Raw genomic sequence first — 21,631 nt, 5'->3', positions numbered from 1 at the left:
ATGTGACTTCTGTGGCTGTTTATTGCTCTTCTTATTGGCAGCTGTGAATGAAGGATGGGCTTTTGAATAGGAATAGAGACTGTATTCGCTCTCTTTATCCTGAGTGTATTTTTAGAAAGAATGGAGGCTTTTCACAGTGTCATTTTGGGGAGAGCATGATTATTTTCATTCACTCTTGTACTACTAAGAATGGTGTGGGATTTTTATTGATGTATTTTTTTAGCATGGCATATTTTTACTATTCTATCAAACAGTATTAAAACTTACCAATACATTATGCCAAAAGTTAATGATCAAAATGCCAATCGTGATGTAAATAATGATAAAGGGTTTTTTTTTTCCCTGCGGTTAGAAAGTAAATCAAAAAAACGGTGACTTGCAAATGGTTTTCTTCTTTTTAATGGGACATAGTATTACTCCGTAGCAGACATCAACCACATTACCTGTTAGTGCTGTCCAACACAACATCCACTGAACTTGTGCATGGCAAATCATTTTGGACTTTTATTGGAGAACAGTATTTTTTTATTTACAGTAATTGAAATGATTCCAATCATGTTCTGAATGTAATGTTTATTATCTTTAAACTGCATTGCTGTAATTTAATCTTGCTTGTGGATGGCAGAGTCGTGTATTGATTTTTTTTTTTTTTTTTTTTAAAGAGAGTTTCAAGGATACAGTCCAGATACCTTAATTGTGATTTATGTGCTTTCATGCGTTAAAGGCATTGAGCAAACATGGAGATGTTACACAAATACGTAATGAAATGCTTTTGTTATCATTTTAGCAGAGATAAGATGTTTTGGGGTTTTATGGTAAGAAACTTAATTAAAACATGATACTTTTCAGTGCCACATCTTGAGTTTTAAATAAGTGACTCCAGGTAACTAACAAATTTTGTACTTCTTATACAGTTCCTCAAATATTAGTAGATTCTTTGCATTATCAAGCTAAAGAGCATGATCCCTATAATGAGTTGTGAAAACAACTGTGAACTAAATAGCTCTTTCGTCTTATGAGCTGCAGTGAATTCTCAATTAAACCATGTTATATTAAATATGATTAAAAAAAATGCTAGAGTACTTTGTAATATACTTTTCTGTCTAAATCTGCATGGCAAAGAAATGTTCACAAGCTTCTGATATGTCTTAAGGATTCTTATATTAACATGATACTGACTTTACGTCTCTAAACAAGTGAATAATGTATAAATTCTTAGGACTAAATAATTATAATCAATATTGTTGTCTGATCTGAAATTGATATTGACCAGTGTCAGGAAGCATTTACTTACTTGGGTAATTCTGTTCATTGCAGCCTGACTGATCATGTGAGAACTAGTAATAATGAGGGAGGGGCATTGAATTTGTGTTACTCAGTTGAGGAAGGATACATTCTGACTTGATTTATCTTTCTTTTGTAGACTGCCAATGGGAACGTGGAAGCAAAAGTGGTGTGTTTTTATAGGCGAAGAGATATTTCCAACAGCCTTATAATGCTTGCAGATAAGCATGCTAGTAAGTAGATTGTATAGGGCATTTTTTTCTTTCTATCATAGCCTATTCAGTTTCTGCAGCTGCTTAAAATTGCATTTCTTTGGCATGTGGACTATATATCAGACATTAATTAGTACCAGGTTAGGTGCTGATGCTGGCCCTGCTTGTAGTAGTTGATTACTGTATTAAAGTGATTGTAAGTCTCCATTTGGAAAAAAAGCCCAACCAAAAAAATGTTTTTTTATCTGGAAGATGCAGCTATGTTTCTTATGTCAGATCTTGCTTCTGAGTCGATTTAAGCTTAAGAGCATTCGTGAGGATTTCATTTGACTTTTTTGAGTTAGACATAAGTGCGTATTGCTTACTGTAAAGAATGAAATGTATCATTGAAGACTGAGAATCACTGGAGATAGTAAAATAGCTGTTTTGTGCATTCAGTACAGTAGTAGCCAGCATCATCTCATTGGTTTTTCAGAAAATTTGCAAGGGGTAATTGGGGAAAAACCTCTCATTTTCATCATGAACTTAGCTTTTTTTTTGGTAGCTGCCATTTGGTCTGCAACTGAAATACAGTATCTTTCGGTAACTTTATGATTATAATTCTGAAGACAAAAAGGGACTTAAAAAACTGAGATGTTTGAGAAAATACTTATTTGCAAAATATTGCACTCATGTTTGTAAGTAACTGAAGTATTAAATGTGTCAACATCTGGTAATTTTCTTGCCATATACTGTTAAATAATATTTTGATTATAAATAATACTATTATGGTATTTGAGTTCTTCCATACAAAATATATAGAAACTTAGAACTTCTAGTGAGCTTCACTAAGCTTTCCGGCACATCTTTTGTTTGTTTTTCTTTTCTAATGGAGGGGGCAGGGCAGGATGAAAAGGATAACAGTTGTACTGGAAATATTATATTTTTTTCATTTGATTTTTAAAACATGAATCTTGGAAATTTTCTTGGTTGCCTTATTTTTTAGAAAAGGATGTGTTAGTTCTGTGGGCATCATGGAAAAATGAGGAAGATTTTTCTATTTCCTTTGTGAGCTTTAGATTGCCATTTTGTCAGCACTTTGATATAAAGGACTTGTTGACGGTCTGTTGCTCTTCCACTATAGCATAGTAGGGGTTTGTTGGTGTCGGTAGAAGTACCATGGAATGTTCCATCATGTTTTCTCTGTTGAGATTCTCTTGCTGTTTTCTAGTGAGAAAATAAAAATTTAATTTCTAGCTGATTCAACAAGCATCTTTAGAATGCCTGTGTCTCTCGGGTCGTAAGTCTTCTAACCCAGCATTCTTATGGGTTAGGTTTCTCTGTGGATGTTTTCTCTGTACATAATGTTTTCTTTCTGTCCAGTCTGTGGAATCTGTATAGCTAAGTTATCTTCTGAGATATGTGTTACAGTTACAGGGTTCAGCACATAGTGAACAATTGCTCGTCTGGATCTTCGTACAGCTCATGCAGCAGATGTAGTTAAGTGTCAAATAAATTTAAATGTTTTGGTTCTGGAATACCACAGTGTTCTGTTTAAAAATATGATGCAAAAAAAATATTTGTATATTTATGAACTGAATGTTTGGGAATGTTTTATACTAATATGTTGATGCTTCAACACTTCTACCTGGTTTGTTATAAAATAAATGCTAAAAGATACGAGTTTCTTATGGAGTGGAAATTCTATTTCAGTCGCTGATGTCTCCAGTTCGTGTATCTAGAGAAGCCTTTTAATCTGCTTGATCTTTTCTAAAGACATTTTATATTGCTAGCAACTTTTTTTTTCTTTATGATGGAGAAAACTGTCCTAAGTAATGAAACTTTGAAGATTTTAGCAGGTGGGGATTAGGGGTTTTTTTAGGTGACACTTCAATTTCTAAAGGTTACGTTTTGTGATGTAGGTGCGGTTGCATTTAATAAGAGAAGAAAATTGTTTGGTAAGAAAATATTTCGGAACTTTTAAGAAAAAATTTTCAGTAACTTGAAAAAGTTTCAAAACAATTTTAAAGAATGTTTTGGAGAAATGGGATGAAGTAGATCATTGACACTATCGCTTATAAAGAGTCACTGTAGTTTTTTATGGGTTCTTTTTTGTTTGTTAATTTGTCTCCAGAAAACTTTCAGGATATAAAGAAATTGAGGAGAGAGGAATCAGGTTTTCCTTAGGCCATTCTAAAATGCTCGGGTACAGAGGAGTTCCCTTGATTTCAAAGCATCTGACACTAATGTGAGGAAATTGCATTTCCTCCATATTTTTTTTTGGTGTTAATGGTGGAAGTTAATGAGCATTTGTATTTGTCTGCCAGCAACATGTACGATGTCAGTTTAGATCTGGGAGTAGTTCTGTAAGCTGACTGTAGCCACTGAAAGCCAGGGGTTTGGTATGTTTTATGGGCCCTTGATGACATTACCTTTTTCCTCCTTTGATTTCTGTTCCTATGAAATAGAGTTTATGATAAGGCCAACTGGAAAGCCAAAACAAAATACTGACCAAGATCAGCTTCTTGATCCCATGCAGCTTCCTGAACAAAGTAGGGGAGTTCTGTCAGAGCATTAACACCCACCAGCTCTGAGGTTGTAGCTGTTACCGTGGGGTCACTGCGAGGGGGTCACTCCTTTTTTCATGCAACAGAATAAGCCTTATTTTATGGGGAAAAGAAGGAAAATAGATGAATAGAAGACAGCAGGCAGCAATACAAGAGCTGTAGCAACAGATGACTGAAGTACGTAAGCAAATGAACTTGAGAGACGGGGGAAAAAACACTCAGCTCATTAAAATGGGTGAAGCAAACATAAAGGGGTAGCATAGAGATGTTTTCTAACCAAATGGTGTGATTGAATCAAAAGTTGCCAACTCTAGCTGAATCTACAAAATTTAGATGATCCTTTATCTAAAGTGGAGTTGATATAAATATCTTAGGGCAAGGTTTTAATAGCTGGGGCAGGGGGGACTATACTAGCTCTGTACCAGCACCGGGTTTAGGTTACAGTGAAGGGCTCAACTTCTTTAGTTCCTTCTTTTGTAATAGATTTATGCACTATTACTTTCTTCAAGCTGAGTAGGGTGGCTTGAGTGCATGATACCATTTTTTTGTGTTCTATTAATTTAAAATTCTTTATATGGTCATGTGCCTGAGGTCATTCTTTTATAGGTACTGTAATAGCTTTTGCCTTGTCAATCACCTGGGGAGGGTATAAAGCAAATAAAATCCTGTTTAGAGGGGCCTTTGTCCTCTGATTTATTGACAGAGCTTGCTTTGACTTAGGTGTGCTGAGCTCCTGATTAAATGCTTAGATTATTTTTTTTGGCCTATGGTAAAGCCCATGTACTACATATTTTTTTTCTCAGTAACAAAATTGATGCTCTTGTAAATGAGACAGGAGTCAGTTAAAAAAACAAAACACCTGTGGCATACTGGTTTCAGTGACTGAGAAATCAAAGGTAAAACTGGGATTTTTCTAGATTACAGAAGCTGTAGTCAAAAATCTCCATTTTTCAGTCTCAGTTGCTTTTTGTAGAGATTACTTACTGGCTTCTCATAGTTGCACTTTTTTTAGGGCTTTTCTTAGCCTTTGGCTCTTGAACAGTCATGTGTCATGTCACATTGTTTTGCAAAATGGTGTTTCTGTGACAAAAATTTTGCACACAATAGATTTTTATGAAGAAAGGAAGAGTCCTGCTAGTGATCTGGTGATTCCTCTTGAACAGCTGAGTCTGTACTCACTTCTGACTTTGGTATGACACTGATGTATTGTGATCAAAACCAAATAAAGTATTCTCTCTGTACTTCAGTTTCTTTAATCTATAAAGTAGTGCTGCTAGTAGTAAGTTCTGATAAGGTTGGTGAAAAATATTTAATACACCAATACATTTTTATAGCTCCCATTAAAAGATCTCAAAACACCTTATAAACAAAACCTAAGTGTTTATTTTGTATATTATCAAGAATGTTTCTGCAGTCTGGAAATAGTTTGATCTTACACAGCAGTTTTTGCTGCTGTTGAGCTCTCTTTTATGTAAAGATGCTTTGTATTTGTGGAAAAAAAACCCAAACAAAAAACCAAACCATAATTATTTTGCATATTGTCAGTCTATGTTAGCATCTATCCAGTGGAACAAAGTTGTTAATATTCCATCTGATTTTTGGGAAGCATTTTATTTCAGTAGAGCAGCAGGCTAGCAGGTAGTGTAGAAGATGGCAAGAAAATGAGCTTAACTTGAGAAATACTTTTAAATATATTTAATAGTAATTCAGATTACTCATTAATATTCCCCAAGATATACAAAAATTAAATGTGAATTCCTTTCAAATGTCATCAGTTTTTTTAATACGTTTGCTGTTGCTTAGTGGTATTTTTAATACTCAATTCCAGGAAAATCACAACAGTTGAAGAAATACAACTTAGTTTCATTTTTTGGTATTTTTCTCAAGTGTATATAGAACTAAAACAGGAATAGAGTAATTCAGATACTCAGTCTGTAAGAAAAAATTATGTGTGTGTGGAGACACTGGGGGCTTGGTGAAGAACTTGGAGTAAAATACCTAAAATGCCTTGTGTTCAATGTTCTTAGTCACATAATTTGGCTTGGTATAATTAAAAACATAGATAAATTGGTATTACTGTGTTATTTTTGTCCAGTCATTTGATACACCAGTTTTTTCACTATGGTTTTTTGTTTGTTGTTTTTTTTTTTTTTTTTGTTACGGTGCTTTTACATCCTAGTAGTTCTTGTACATCAAACTAAAATGCTGTTACTCAAAAAGGATGCAATGTTTCTTTAATCACAATCCCTTGGCTGAAAAATTAAAGATGAAAGACTTCCTGTTACTTCATTGATGTCATACTTTTTATGCTAAGATATCTTTTGACTGGAGATTTTATTTGAAACCTTAAACTGGCTTTTTTTGATTCCATTAATTCCCTTGAATACCTGTTGTCTCTACAGCCTATGTTTAGTTAGAAGCACTTTTGATCAAATGTGAGGCAAATATTAATTATTCCATTGCATATGGCATACAGTGCATTTTCTTTACCTTCATCATTTTGAATGTTGAAATAATGCATGCTACTTTTTTTTTTTTTTTTAAAAAAAAAAACAACCAACACATGGTGAAAGGTTATATTGTTGTATCCTACAAGCAGGGAATGAATTAAGACAGTTTATTTGCTTTACTGGTAGTGTTAGTAGAGATTGACATCCGTGCTAGAGGAAAGGATGCTCAGAGGCATAGAGAGCTCTTAGTTACTCTTTCAAGGGAATCGAAGTTTAAAGAGCTGCCTGCTTAGCAGCTGGTCCTTTGAATGAAAAGATAGTTGTATTGCATTGGTCTCAATACAAATAAAACAGAAACAAAACCTTTTGGGTCTTATGGTCACATGGTTGCAAACAAGAAAAAGTCTTCAGAGCTCGAGAGTTCAGTTGATTTGCATCTCTTACAGTAATATGCAAGTGGGTCTTCCGTGGAACTTAGTGGTTTTTGGAAGTTTTTTTGTTAGGTTGCAGTTTGTTTTTTAATTGCAGTTGGTGAAGAGAAGGCCTCTTTCCTGCTTGCTGCTAAGAAAACAGGTCTGTTGATATTACCCTGTGATGAAGGATGCCGTTTTGCTGTATGTTAGATAGGAGGGAAAGGAGCCAAGGAGTGGAAAGGAAGAGTTGGGAATCAAAGATAGAACCTCTTGGAGCATTTACAAGGGAGGAAAAGAAGGCTTGGCTGCTAGATACGCCTGCCCAAGGAGTGGGTGAGCAGACCTGTGTAACTGGTTCAGTGAGATAGTACCTTCTTAATCCGAAGGTTTCTGTAAATATAAACCAGTGTTTGTTTGCGGCTTAGTGTTCCTGGCTCTGTCATCTGTGATCATCCATGCCCCCCCTGCCCTGGTGGATACCCAAGAATTGGGAGGAAATTATTTTTGACCTCACATGTGTATCTGTGAGCAAGCCATCAGAAGACGCTTGGGTTTGCTTTGAAGATGGGGTGATGAACAGAGACAAAACCAAATACAGTAAGACAGGAAAGTTTAGGAGAATGAGAGTTCCAATGGCTCTTTTGCTCGAGACTGGAATTTTACATGTTATACTTATTTACAGTCAACTAATAGAGACATGTAAACTAAGCATTAGCAAATTCAAGTATGTTATGTTGCTTCTAGGGATCCTGAAATCTGTGATGTGGGTGAGACACACCCTAAGAGGACTATTTAAGGATGATACAGATTACATTCTTTAATCAGTGGCAGAGTAAGGTATTTTTATATTTACTGTAGCTATCACTTTCATTGAAAATGAGCTTGAGGAATATGTTTGGTTGTCTTTTTTTTGTGATAAAAACATGACCTTTTTGATCTCCTGGGACAAGGGAACATGAAGTTTTCCTTCATTTACACAGGAGAATGCCTTCAGTTGTAATTTATTTGGAGAGGGGGAAAAAATTCAGAACTTGCTGAAATAGAGCAAGCCTTGTCCAAAATTACATCCTTGTCGCCAAGGAGAAACTTGTCTCAAGGTGCCCAATTATCCTTTTCAAGGGCGTTTTGGGTAGTCCCATAAATTATGTGTATTGTTCATTTGATTTTTCCACAAGAACTGCATACTTGTGAAGGTTTTTTTTCCTTCCACAGTAAAAGCAATAAAGAATCAGTAATGAGGATCTTTTTGCTTCTGACAATATCAGAGTCTTCTTTTTGTGAATGACATTTTAAAATTAGTATTTAACTGTAGTGTGTATTGTCTCATTAACAAGTTTACTGTCACGTCTAAGTGTCTTGTGGAATTATTAACTGTTCGGGCTGTTCACACTCTTCCTTGCAGAATGCCATCTTAGTTCTGAATGTTAATAATTTTCTCTTAATAGAGTGAATGGATTTCTAAGTTCATAATTCTAGTTCTTAGCTTTGATGGAGAACTTGCTTAAATGCATTTTTTTTTCAGCTGTATGTGGTCTGCATTTGGGTATGTAGGATTTTGCACATGTAAAAATACTGACAACTCCATGCAGTTAGCTTATATACCTGCGTCTGAATTTTTGCACGAACTAGCAAAGTAGCTAGCAGCTGCTGGTTTCATCTTTTGACCTTTTTAAAAATAGATTTATACTTTCAGGCAGACATACCTAATTTATTTGTTTTTTAAATTAGAACATCTTATTTTCTGAACATATAATTTAAAAGGCTTGAACAAACTGCTGCCAATCTCTGTGAATGTGAAAACTAAAGGAAAAATTGGATTAGCTCCTTGAGTTTGTTGTGGAGAGTGGAAAGCTGCAAAATACTATTTCGTGTTTATGTTTAAAACTGTTCAATAGGTATCTGAAATTCAGCTTTTTGTTTGTTTGTTTGTTACTTAATTACTGGAATTATTTATTTGGTGTGTTTCCTCATTAGGGAGGGATGCAGTGGGGTACAAAAGCTGGCAAATTTTTGAGCTCTACTTACAAAATAAATTCTTCACATTTGAGCTTTTGGAAGGAGACAGCATTCACAGTAAACTGTCAAAGTATTGTGTGTTCTCTGTTTCCCTGTGTTTCGTAGGATTCATTTTGTCATGGTCAAGTTTAAGTGTCTGCGTCAGTATTACCATAGTTCTTGTTCTGGGTTTCTTTTGATTTGTGGGAAACATGTAATTGTCATCTCTCAGCTGCTGACTTTCTTGCCTCCTTAGTGTTTATTGTGCAGGTCAGTGATTCTACACTGTGTTCTTGATGACCTCCAAAATACTAGTAACATTTAAATTTATATTACTGCTCATAATTTTTTGTCTCACAAAGATAAATAGAGTGTTTTATGCTTCCTAGATTTCCATAATCTCAGATAGTTCTTTTTTTTTTTTTTTTTTTTTTTTCTTGGCTCATAATTTTAAGTCACTCTTTCCACTCTCTCCCCAGTGCACCCACAGTGTACCAGAGCACCTGAAGCATAAATTTTAGACTACAAAAACATTTCTAGGTTATCTCTGTCTGTAAAGCTCCAGTTAGAGATGCGTTTTACATCTTCAAAGAGTATTCTGATAGTCTAATTGAATCGGTAGTTTATATCATTTACAAATTTAATGATGTAAACTCACATTTAATATAGAAAGACTTTACCCATCATGCAGCGGCAGTTGTCTGTATGAATAGGGGATCAAGCCTGATTTAAAGGCTTACAACCAGTACTTCTTGAATCTGTATGTCATGCTGTGGAATGAAGTCTGCAGTAGTTGTGGTTGGTAATAGTCATGCATGCCTGTAACTTCACGCATGATGATAGAGGTGTTGCTTATTAGCTTGGGCAAAGCACTGTGTTAGAATGAATGCCGTGTTTCCCACCCAGGCTGTTTCATGCAATGCTGAGTATATATGTGGTGTGAGGTATTATGGAAAAGGTAGAAGTAGCAGATAAGATTAATCTGTAAAGTACTTCTGTGGTTTGTCTGTAAACACTCTTTCTGTTAAATGTAGCCTGTGCAAATAACAGGGTATGGGCTCAAAAGTTACTGGGTATGTTGACTTTGATGTGCCCCGAGACCACATGGAGTATCAGAGTGGGTGGCTGGAATGGCTCTACTATTTGGCGATGTGATTTGCCCATTTGATTGATATTTTGTTTTTCACCTCAGCTACTATTTGTAACCCTATCTGAGCAAGGGAGGATTTGTAGTGTGAACCTGCATTGACTCTGTTTTTGATGTACTCCACAAATGCTCTTGCAAGCATCCTTGCAGAGAGGTGGTTTGTACTAATGTAGAATAATACATCACTCGCATAAGCACAAGCTTGTGAGTGGTAAAAAGTGCAATTTTTTTCATGAAAAGTCTGCTCTACGTTATCAAATTTCTAAAAGATGTTGGGGAGCCAAGTAGTTCATTTTGACTGTCACCCACTGTCTGAATCCAAAACTTGTTTGCAGATCTCTCACAGTATATAAGATGTCTTCTCTGTGCAGATTGCATAGTTGCTGGGCTATGTATAGAGCACTATGTATGCATACACCCAGAAGTTGTGTAAGTACATGTGTGTTTTCTACTTGTACAACAGGTTAAGCATCTATCAAAAACCAGCTCAACTAAATTAGCAGTCTTCCCATTTTTGATATGTTAAATGATAGACTTAAATTTTCATTTGTCTGTTCTTTGTGTGGAGAAATGTGACAGTGATACACAACACTGAAGAGTCGTGTTTCAGTTTCCTGTATTAAAATTGCAGTCTTGTTTTGGCTTAAACCAGTGCAGAAATTGTTGGTGTTGGCAGGGTCAGTGACCTGTAACCTAGTTCTACAGGGTACTGTGGCCCTTTGCCTTGTGACAGTCCCTTTAGGCCAGATCCTTTGACTGATGCTGCTGTCAGGAGTGAAATCGTGATGCTATTATTCTCAGTAGGGCCTCAAGGGGCCAAGGACTCAGTTGCCAAGTATACAAGAAAAAGGGCTTTATTATATGGACAGCTTTTATATTTATGTTTGCCTTCAAAGGGTATCTAGCTTCATACACTTTCATAGTGCTTTTCCTTTTTTTCCCCCTCTTTTTGCTTAATAAGAGGGAAAAAAACCAGGATTGGAATACTGAACATTCAACATGTATGAAGTGAATACATGATGGTTTTTGGTATTTTACTTGCTACTATAACAAACATGGTCTTTGAATGTGGTCTCTACAAAACAGATTACTGAGAGTAGAAGAAAAACTTCATTGGCTACTTGACCTTTATTTCCATTTATTTTTTTAAAAAAGGTGAAAACGGCATGTATATTAAACATTTGACTAGTTAATACAATGTGGTGTTTATTCTTATGCTGTTTTGGGTTCGTTCCCCACCCCCAGCATTAGAATTAATACATTAAAAAGTTTTAATAATTTAAAGTGATACTTATATTTCTATTTCTTTATACTTTTCTTGGTTTGTGTATATAGTTCCTGTTAATTAGAATCCTAAGATCTCTGTGTATGCATTTAGGAAATAACATACCCCCGACAGATAAATCTAGCCTAGCTGAAGATGGAAAACAAAAAAAGATCTTTTAAGTCTTACGCAGACCATGTCAGTGAATGAACTCCTCTTCCTGCTTGTCTCATCAGATCTATAAACAGAAAAGCTTTCTTACAGTGCTGGCATTGAGCAGACATTATCTTGGATAACATTCTTCTCATTTTAAAACCTGCACATAGAGCTTTAATGTGTCTTGGTTAAGTTGACTCAAGAACAGGATATACAAATCCTTTTCTGTCTTTTGTTCCTACTTCTTTCCTTCCTACAAAAAAATCAAAATAAAATCCAGCCCTTCTGGAAGGAGATATTGTAGAAGATAAGCAAGTTGGTTTTTGTAAGCAGAATCATATGCTATTCTGAGCAGGGGTAGGAAAGTGCTTGAACAGTCTGTGCCTTTTCTTCTCTGCCAACAAATTCTGAAAAGCTGTTTACCTGCTATTGAGGATGTGAATTGTATGTTAGAAAAAGCAGTTTAAATCTATGAAGCTCTGTGGTTATCATTGCCACACAGTGAAAAGAAATGCCAGTGTAGATCTCAAGTGTGGACTCCGGGTTCTTACAGAAAACTCAAGAAATTTTTGGTGTTCTTAGTTCTCTACATGAGACATTTGTTTGCACTGCATTTTGTTAAGGAGAGGCAACTATACAATTTCTTAACTAACCAGATGAGGCACACTTGTTATAAAGGAAAGACTGTGGAGTTCTAGCACAATGTTATGAGCAGGAGGTCTGCATGGAAATGGTGAAAATCCAAGTGATGGGGAAAGTTAATAGCATCAGTCTCGTGAAAAGATCATGAAAAGAAGATACAGGTCTCCCATTTCTCAAAATCAGGTCTGTTGGAAGAAGGGTTCGCTGGAGTCAAGAAGACGCTTAATATGAGTTATGCATCTTGCTCAACTTTATTAGTTTCTAACACTACTTATATAGAACCGATACACATACATATTCGTAAAGCAGAAATATAATTGGTTAGTAGTCTCTAAACACGTGCGGTTCTCACACCCCTAATTATCATGACTAAAATAAGCATTCTATCCATGTAGCTAATTGTGTTGCTGTGCTTCAGCCTTGTAGTTTGTTACTCCCTATTTTCCCATACCGGTCCCTATCTTTCTTGGCCCTGCACCTGTTTTCCCAGCAGCTGTAGCTTGTTACAGCCACGGCCTGTTGGCACAACATAATTACTTGGTCTCAGGATTCAAGAATAGCTCAAGGCTACCTTTCTTGTTAACTTCAGCACAGCAACTTCAGTACAATTCTGATTACAGGCCTATTCTAATACCAGGGTTGGATTGTGCAGATCTTCAGAGATTCTGAGGCCATGCTTCTGCAGCCATTCTTCTACACAGGTCTAGTAATTATTCATGGAGGTTGCATGGCATTGTTGCAGATAGCCTTTGTATTTCTTGAGCCAGATGATAGATTTAAAAAATTATTTCCTGGGTAGTGTCAGATTTTCTGTGTGTGCTTCTGCTCTGTGGGTCATTTGCCAGCCTGCATTTGAGGGTAGAACTAAAACTTACCACTTTCTTTCCCACCACAGCACTAAACATATCTACACTTAGGAAAAAAATACTAATTGGCTTCTGATTCAGCTGATGAGCTGGGTACCAGTAGTTGGACATTGAAAATATTCACCATACTGCAAATAGCTGTGTTCACGGCACAATTCTGCATCTGCTCCTTGCTGCTACTAATGAGATGCTTGAAGAAACACTGTGCCATTGCTTCACACATCCTGCAACAGGTTGCTACAGTTCATAGAGGTGTGTGTGTGTATATATACACACACCCACCCCCCCCCCCACCCACCCCCAAACACATTTTGAGCCCTGAATTGGGATGATTACTTTTTGGGAGAGTTTGCATTTGAATAGATGAGACTGAAACCAGGTAGGGGGGAGAGAGGGGAAATCCTACTAGATCTGTGAATTGCCAGCTCTTTCACGATTGCCTGCGCGTCATTGTTTTCATGCTTCCACGGAACCCTTGTGTTCTGTAGTGTTGTCATAAAGTGGTTGGCAGTGCTGAATAATAGGGTTAAAAACCTATTGTGCTTACCCTTGCATTTATTCATGGTGCATTTAAGTTATTAGATATATTTATTGATGTAGCATGTCATGATTCATGCTATTTACGAAGGTAATCCTTCCCTGTCTTTTACCCACAAACTTCTTGCTCTCAAAAATCTCCAAAACCAGTTATCCAAAAAACCCATCCATCAATTTTTGGAAGGTGGAGTTTTCTGGTAATTAAAACTGTGATAATTCTTGTTACATAATTTTGCTACAGGCCTGTGATAAACATGAGGTTGTTACCCAGTTGCTTACAACTGACTGTTGTCCTGGGAATTGCTATTATTGTAACATGCTACTTGAAAGCGCTCAGAACTTTTGCATGATTTTAGAAAGATCTTTTATTATTGGAGAGTAAGTGTGGCATATTAGTTCTTAGGGGTTGTACAGTGTAATGATTTCTTTGTTTTATGACCTCCTTTAGAAAAATGATGAGGTAGTGTGGGAGGAACTCGATGTACAGTTGGACTTGATCTTAAAGGTTTTTCCAACCCAAAATGATCCTGTGGTCACCTGGATAATTGTGTAAGAAAACTGGATATCCCATTAAAGGCCACATACATCTATGCTATCCAACAGGAATTAAAATTACACTCATTCCTGGTAAACACAACTGATCATTTTTTTTTTTTTCTATCTGCAGAATTGCTCAGATTCACACTTCAGAAAGTAATATACTATCTAAATGACTCATAATCCATGAAAATTGTGCTTTAGATTTCTAATCCTTTCTGGCAGTAACAGCAAATACCAAATTGATGTCATATATTCTAACAACCATCTGAACATTGTACTAACAGACGCAGTGTAAGTAAAGCTAATTAATTCAGCTTTGGTAAACACTTTCTCAGTCAACTTGACAGTATAACCATGCATAGTTGAGCTCATGAAGTTGATTAAACTTTTCTACTACAGCACTAGGGGGTTAAATATCACAACTATGTATAACACAACACGTGGCAAAAAGCCTCACAAAGACGAGCAAATGGGCCAGCTTCCCACCTAAGAGAGCTTTTCATTCACAGTCTGAGTAGAGTTGTTCAGATGGTTAGACTTAGTGTTTATCTTTTGTACTCAATTTGGCAATAAACAGATTTACTCTCTCTGCTCCAGAATCTGTAATTCTGACTGCTATAGCATCTAACTGCCAAATGCACGCTTGATGTTTTTGCTACAACCAACTAAGTTTAAGAGAGACTTAATGCACAGCTGTCTTTCCTTTGATGTGTGTGGTAAACTTGCTGCTGTAGAGCATTCTTGGCTTTTTATCTGTAGGTTTTAAAATATATTGGTGATACTTACATACAGTTTTGGGTCTGAGTATAGAACAAAAAGGTATACAGGAAAGGAAAAAAAAGTTTAGAAACTGTTTTGAAAGTAAGGCTTGGTGGCATTCTTTGAACTGAAATTTACACTGATCCGATATAATTGTAAAGGTATTTTAACAAACTTAGTGAAACTACTGTAACTCTGCAAATTGTGGTAGTGATTTAAATCTCTCCGTCTAAGGTTGCATAAGCCGGATGTAGCTAAGCTAAGCTACGGTTTCAAAATTGGAAGCAATTAAGTTTAAGAGGTAGGATGTTAATGCACCTCAGTTTTTGGTTACACTGCTGATTCAATTCGGCATCATTCTGTGCTGCTGTTAAAAGGGCAGTATTGGTTTTTCCCATGGTGTCTTCCCAGTTTGTCTCTTATTCCTGCTGCTTTGCTTTTTTTTTTTTTTTTTGGTGCCAACACTAGCATTTTTGATAGGCACACTAGGCCAAAGGATTGAAACTGATTGGGATTAAGGGACAACTAGGTGAATAAAAAAACTAATTGCATGGTTCTGAGTCAGAGGGTGGTGGTGAAGGTTCCATACCATCTATACAGGGACCTATACTGGGACCTGTCTTTTATCAGTGACTGGAGCAGGCAGTGTGGTGCACTGTCATGCTTGCAGTTGACACCACGCTGCGGGGGGTGGGTGACCTGGTGATATGCTTGAGGGAAGGGCTGGTAGGTAGGGATTCCTAGAAAGCAGGAGGAATGGTCTGTGGAGAACCTGAAGATACTCATCTGGGACAAATGCCAGGTTTTGCACCTGGGAAGGGAGAGCCCCTGGCAGGGATACAGGCTGAGGACAGAGGGGCTTGGGGGAGCAGCTCTGCAGAAAAGGCCCTCGGGGTGCTGGCAGACAGCAACTCCCTGGCAACAAAGTTGGCCACCAGCATCCTGGACTGTATCACCAGGCAGGTAGCCAGTAGATGGAGACAAGTGATTATCCTCCCTGATTATTCAGTACTTGTTGCATCATATCTAGGTACTGCATCCAGTTCTAGGCCTCTGATACAGGCAAGGTGCTGATACATTGGAGCAAATACAGCAGAGGCCACCGTGATGGGCACTTGCCCTGCTAGGAAGTGGCTATGGGGATTGAGCCTGTTCAGCTTGGGGAAGAGGTGGACTCCCAGTACTTATGGGGAGGTTGTAGAGAAGGTGGGGTTGGACTCTTTGCGGTGAATAAACTGAAACAGGATTGATTCAGATTAGATGTAAGGAACAGCTTTTTCGCTATGTTTGGGTTGCCGGAGAGATTGTGGTCTCTGTCCTTTGAGATTTTCAATACCCAACTGAATAAGATGCTGAGTAACCTGGCTTGATCTCGCAGCTGAGCCTACTTTGAGGAGGGATTTGTACTAGAGACCTCCCGAGGCCCTTTCCAGCCTGGCTTACTGTGCGTTTCCATGTTTCTGTGATCCAGCCAACGTCTAGCTGAAAGTTATGCTGTCAGCAGTTTGGTAGCGGCAGCAGGAGAGCTTTCTTCTTCCCTTTGAAACTGAAGATTTACTCCTCCCTGAAGACAGCCTTCAGTGTTTAAACTAATCTCTCTTACTTTCTGTTGCAGTAGACAAGGGGAGCGCATAGTTGACCAAGTCAACTATTTTGACTTAATTAAGGAAGAGTAATATATTAGAGGAATTTAACTTGTTTGCTAGCTGATGGTTAACTATAGAGTAGTTTGAGTCACATTTAAACCTTTAAGTGTCTTTCAGGATTTTTTTTTTTTCAGTTATTTAAAAACCATTTTATATTAAATGGGAGTATTGTGTTTCTAGAGACTTGCCCGCAGTTTATTTTTATCTTAGTTGTAAAAACAAACAGTTCTTCCTAGTGGAAAGCTTGAGTTGTTATGTTATATACTTTTGTTTTTGTTTATATTTAAGTAAAGTTTATATATATAAACAAAGTTTGGGTGGCAGGGATAGCTGCCTCTTCTCATACGAACATCACCATTTTCTAACAGTGAATCCCACAAATTAAATGGAAGAGTGAAAAAAACCAAAAAGAGTTCACCATGTTTTTAAAAGTGGTGATGCATATGTAAAATGAGTGAGGATTATATTTTCTTCCTGGTATCCATTGCTTGATTGAGTCAGTTAAACGTTACTTACATCAGAGGGGAAAAAAGGGAAAGGGTAGATCTGCCGCACTGCCGGTGAAAGTATCACCAGATCACCATGGTTTTCAGGATCAAAGTATTTACAATTGCTGATTAGAAAGCCCATGTATAATAAATAGACCTAAAGCTTTAAAAGCTCACTGGAGATGCCTGCTTCTGCTCTCCAGGATTTTTCCTGTAAATAATTAAATATTTCTTGTAAACCAGAAAAAGTACTACAAAGCAGTGTTATCGTAAACTTTGCCCAAGGTCTAAAGGGGATTGTGGCATTTTCAAAAACTGATTGTATTCATATTTGTAGTCATACCTAAGGCTTTCAAAATACTCTTAAGCTAAACAATTTAAAATTGAATTTTGTTTCCTCTAATCTTGGAACAATGAGGCCTGTGTATGATATCACCATATTGCTCCATTAAAATACTTGCTCACTCTGAGCCGTTGCTTTATTTCTCTTCATGAGTGCTGAAAAAGTGCTTTGCTTAGTGCTACTTCATGATTTCCTGTAGATACCTTCCATTTAACTTCATTTGACAGGAATAATCTCTCCTTGGATGGCAAATCAGATTTCACATGTGATGCAAATCTGAGTCAAAATGGTGAAGAGATCTCTAAAAGTACTGGAAGGTCATCACCACTTTTCTTCTAATAGGTGTTAGGGTCTTATCTGTGCAAAGACCTGATTTGAAAGCAGCTATCCAGAAGTTTGTTCAGGGGCAGAATTCTTTATATTGCCATCAATGAAATTGGTTTTGTATTTTTATTTGCCATCAAGCAAATTTAGTTTTCTCACTTCTTTATGCTCTCCAGTGTTTCCTTCCCTGGTACAGGTTTGTGTTACTGCTGGGGCAAGCTGTTACTTGTTTTACTAAATGCTAATCATGCTGTTAGCCCTGTTTTTATATTATAACGCTGAAGAAGGAAATTGTAAAATTATCTTGGTGATGAATTATATTGTGTTAAGAGTGGAACTGTTCTGTGTCTGGCCATGGTTTGGTCTACTTGTTAGACCATCATGAGTAAAACATGCATGTCTCGGGAAATGTTACTTTATTTCATGTTTAGTTTTGTAGTGGTTTAAGAGAGCTGTGTAAGAGACATTTGATTTCAGTTTCAGGCTCTTAGATCAACACTTTCTTGGCTTATGTAGGATTAGTACAATAAATATATGATTGAAATTTTGAGGGTTTAAAAAATTACTTCTTAATTTAAATTCTTACTCTGAGCTATTAAGGTACTTGAACATCTCTGGAATACAGTCTCAGCTCCCTGCAGCCTCTGTAAAATGGCATATATTCTCCTGTGTTTAGTGCCACATCTGCAGTCAGATGTTTTGCATGTGTCAAACTAAAATGGTCCCAGACACCTGTGTTTGGATACCTAAACTGCTTTGTTATAATACTTTCAGGAAGGAGAGAGGAAATGAATAGCCAGATGAGAACTTCGGACCTGTAGAATACCTCAAGCAATATGCTTGTTTTAAAATAAATCCTCAAATCAATAAAGCAACTACTGGCATGTCTTAGTATTTTAAGAAGAAATATTAATGTTTGAACTTTGAAACACAAACGTAGCTTGTAATAGTCACTTACTGTAATAAAAAGTGATCAATCGCTTGAAACATAAACCTTTTAACAATTAATTTATATTTTTTCTTTAATTACTTGCTTAATTTAAAAAATGCTTTGTGCTTGCACATTTTTTTTAAGCTTTATTTATTGTTAGTGTTATAGATGGCAGAATAATTCTGAACTGAGTTGTGGTCTGACTTGAACTTGTACATGTGTCAGGTGAGGCTGTGGGGTGTCCGATGAGACTGGGGAGAGTCTTGTTTTCATTTTTGTTTTTCTTGTTCTGCTTACCACAAAACATGCTGAAACAAAGAAGGTGACTGATGGGAATCCACATTGAGATAGGCTTAAAGTTTATATCAGAGCGTAATTTTTAATCACTTTTGTGGAAAGAACTATTAGAAGCTGGCAACTAAGTACCGTGCAGCCACTCATTCCCTCCCTCAGTGCTCAACGGGATGGGGAGGAGAACTGGAAAAAGGTAAAACTTGTGGGTTGAGATAAGAACAATTTAATAGTTGAAATAAAGTAAAATATAATAACAACAATTGTAATGAAAATGAGAGAGAGAGAGAGGAATAAAACCCAAGGGGGAAAAAAACCCCAAGTGATGTACAATACATTCGCTCACCACCTGCTAACCAGTGCCCAGCCAGTCCCTGAGCAGCAACCGGTGGCCCCATGCCAACTCCCCCCAGTTCTGCATGATGTTCTGCAGTATGGAATATCACTTTGGCTAGTTTGGGTCAGCCATCCTGGCTCTGCGCTCTCGCAGCTTACTGTGCACCTGCTCACTGGCAGAGCATGGGAAACTGAAAAGTCCTTGACTGAGAGTAAGCACTAATTAGCAACAACTAAAACATCAGTGCGTTATCAACATCATTCTAGTACTGAATCCAAAACACAGCATTGTATCGGCTACTAAGAAGAAAATTAACTCTGTCCCAGCTGAAACCAGGACAGAAACAGACATGGGTTAAAAAAAAAAAAAAAAAAAAAAAAAAAAGTTGAATTTGGAGAGAACTGTGGTTGCCATGAGGATGCAGGCAGGCTTCATTTTGAAATAGTGTCTGTAGGTTGTTTGTAAAAATATTTATTGTTGGAAGACTGGATGGTGTGATCTGTTGTAGGTAGTTACATGAAATAAGTACCTAATGCTGAGTTTTCAGTGTTTAATTTGTGACATATTTTATAAAGCACGCTTGGTTTTGTAGCTGATGGGTAATTTAGCTGGTAGAAAATTGTGAAATCTTACAGAAGTTATTAAATTCTCTGTATTTTTGCATGCGGTATTCACAAAGATTTTTTGTCCTTTCTGGGATGCTAGAGGATGTGTAGATTCAAGTTCCACACGTCCCAGGAATCCACTAGGAAGGCAGATTTCAGCCATGAAGATCCCAGGGTAGCCATTTTGGAGAGCCTGTCATCGTATGACATGTTAGCAACCACTATGAGCATTGCTGTTTAACTCTGTGATGGTCTCTAGTATCTGCTTTTATTTGTTCCTTTATGTGCCTAGTTTACAGCTAGTTGAAATCTTTAGATTTCCTTGGTTTTTTATATACGAGGTAATACTAGAGAATTTCAGATCAGATTGGCTGTAAAACATAGCTTTCAACTGAAAATATCCTTCAAAAAGAACTACATAATTTGCGTTTTGCTGTTACAGATGCTATCTTATAAATAGTGCTGTCTTGCTTAAAATAGAAGTAACTTAAAATCTTACTTAAATATGAAAATGAACTGTATTTGTTGTCAGTTTCTAATAAGCTTACCCTTATGGAAGGCAGTAGGCTTTTCCAGTTTTCTTAGACTGCCATTTGTCAGGCTTAGACTGCAATTGTGCTTAGTAAATTTCTGATCACGGAAAGTACTCTTTTTCCCCAGGACTTGTGTAAAAGTTTTAGTAGTACCAATGTCAACAGCAGAAAACCTAAACCAGAACTGGTCAGCAAGCAGGAGGCACCGCTGGGGAAAAAACAGGAGGAGGAAGATGAAAAAAGATCGACTGATGTTGTCAGGATTGTTCGTGCGGCTGTGTGAAAGACAACATGTAGTACAGTAGGAGAGGAGTATAATTATTTTTAAAGAGTTTAAATGGAAGATACAGAATTTGAAATACTTAATATTCTGTCAAGTTACATCAACTATAGTGTTGTTGAACTCGTGCTTTCTTTGAAATCCGAAGTGAGGTTGCTAAGGGGTGGGGGGATGTCAAGTGAAATGGCTGCAGTGGTGTTATGCAACAGAGTTAATTTCGACCTACGCTCTGCTTCTCTGCAGAAGAAGTTGAAGAAGAGTCTGAAACTACAATTGAGGTTGATTTGACTGATAAACAGAAACATCAGTTGAAGCACAGAGAGCTCTTCCTTTCTCGCCAGTATGAGTCCCTTCCGGCAACGCATATCAGGTAAGAAACAGTAAATATCATTTATCTCTGTGTCTGTTGAAGTGGTTTGCCTGCCAGTAAGCCCACCTGCTTGAACACTTCAACTTTCGTCTTGGAAGAGGGTGTGATTTATCACAGCTGAGTTGTGCCAGGTTGTCTCATGAACTGCTTTGGAACCACCTTTGGTTTTTCCCTCTGTTACTTCATCTTTGAGCCTTGGAAAGGACAAGAGTCAGTCTCAGAGCTCTGACTTGCCAATTAGAGCATCAGCTGATAATGTGGTATAAAGTCAGTCTGTTCCTACTTTGGAAGAATTGTTTTTTTAATTACTCTGCTGCTGGCCAGAGGAACTTTGACTGTTTTGTCTGCCAAGGGAAACCACAGATGGATTTGGAAAGGAGGAGGTGATGGTCAGATCTGCAATTTAAGGCTGTGTGTATTGAAAAATAAAATTACCCAAACTTATTTCAGTAAATGTGAAGAAGGCACGATTGAGTTTGGCTAAATGTTGCAAAAGCATTTCAAGTATTGTTTTAAATTGCCCTAATGCTAATGTAGGAAGAGGCTTGCTAAAGCTCAAAAAGGGTTTGTTGATTTCTTTCTGTAAATTAGGTAAGTGCTCATGTCATCTCCTATTAAGCAGTCAAGCAAAATATTTTTGTGTTGGGGCAGGGAGGATTATGTACCTAGAAA

The 21,631-nt window shown here is 37.1% G+C and overlaps 1 protein-coding gene across 2 annotated transcripts in view; it reads left to right on the top strand.

The window, feature by feature from the left end:
• Positions 1 to 21,631, top strand: part of MTA3 (metastasis associated 1 family member 3) — a 136,667-nt gene that overhangs the window by 2,899 nt on the left and 112,137 nt on the right. For both annotated transcript variants that reach the window (XM_037405660.1, XM_037405659.1), the window contains exons 3-4: positions 1,424 to 1,517; positions 20,833 to 20,959. In XM_037405660.1, coding sequence (XP_037261557.1) covers positions 1,424 to 1,517; positions 20,833 to 20,959 — 221 coding nt within the window. The remainder of the gene's footprint in view (positions 1 to 1,423; positions 1,518 to 20,832; positions 20,960 to 21,631) is intronic.

The sequence above is a fragment of the Falco rusticolus genome, chromosome 12 (genome assembly GCF_015220075.1).
Source record: "Falco rusticolus isolate bFalRus1 chromosome 12, bFalRus1.pri, whole genome shotgun sequence".
Taxonomy (NCBI): Eukaryota; Metazoa; Chordata; class Aves; order Falconiformes; family Falconidae; genus Falco; species Falco rusticolus.
The sequence above is the reverse complement of the archived record's forward strand: the minus strand, read 5'-3'. Positions and strand labels throughout refer to the sequence as shown.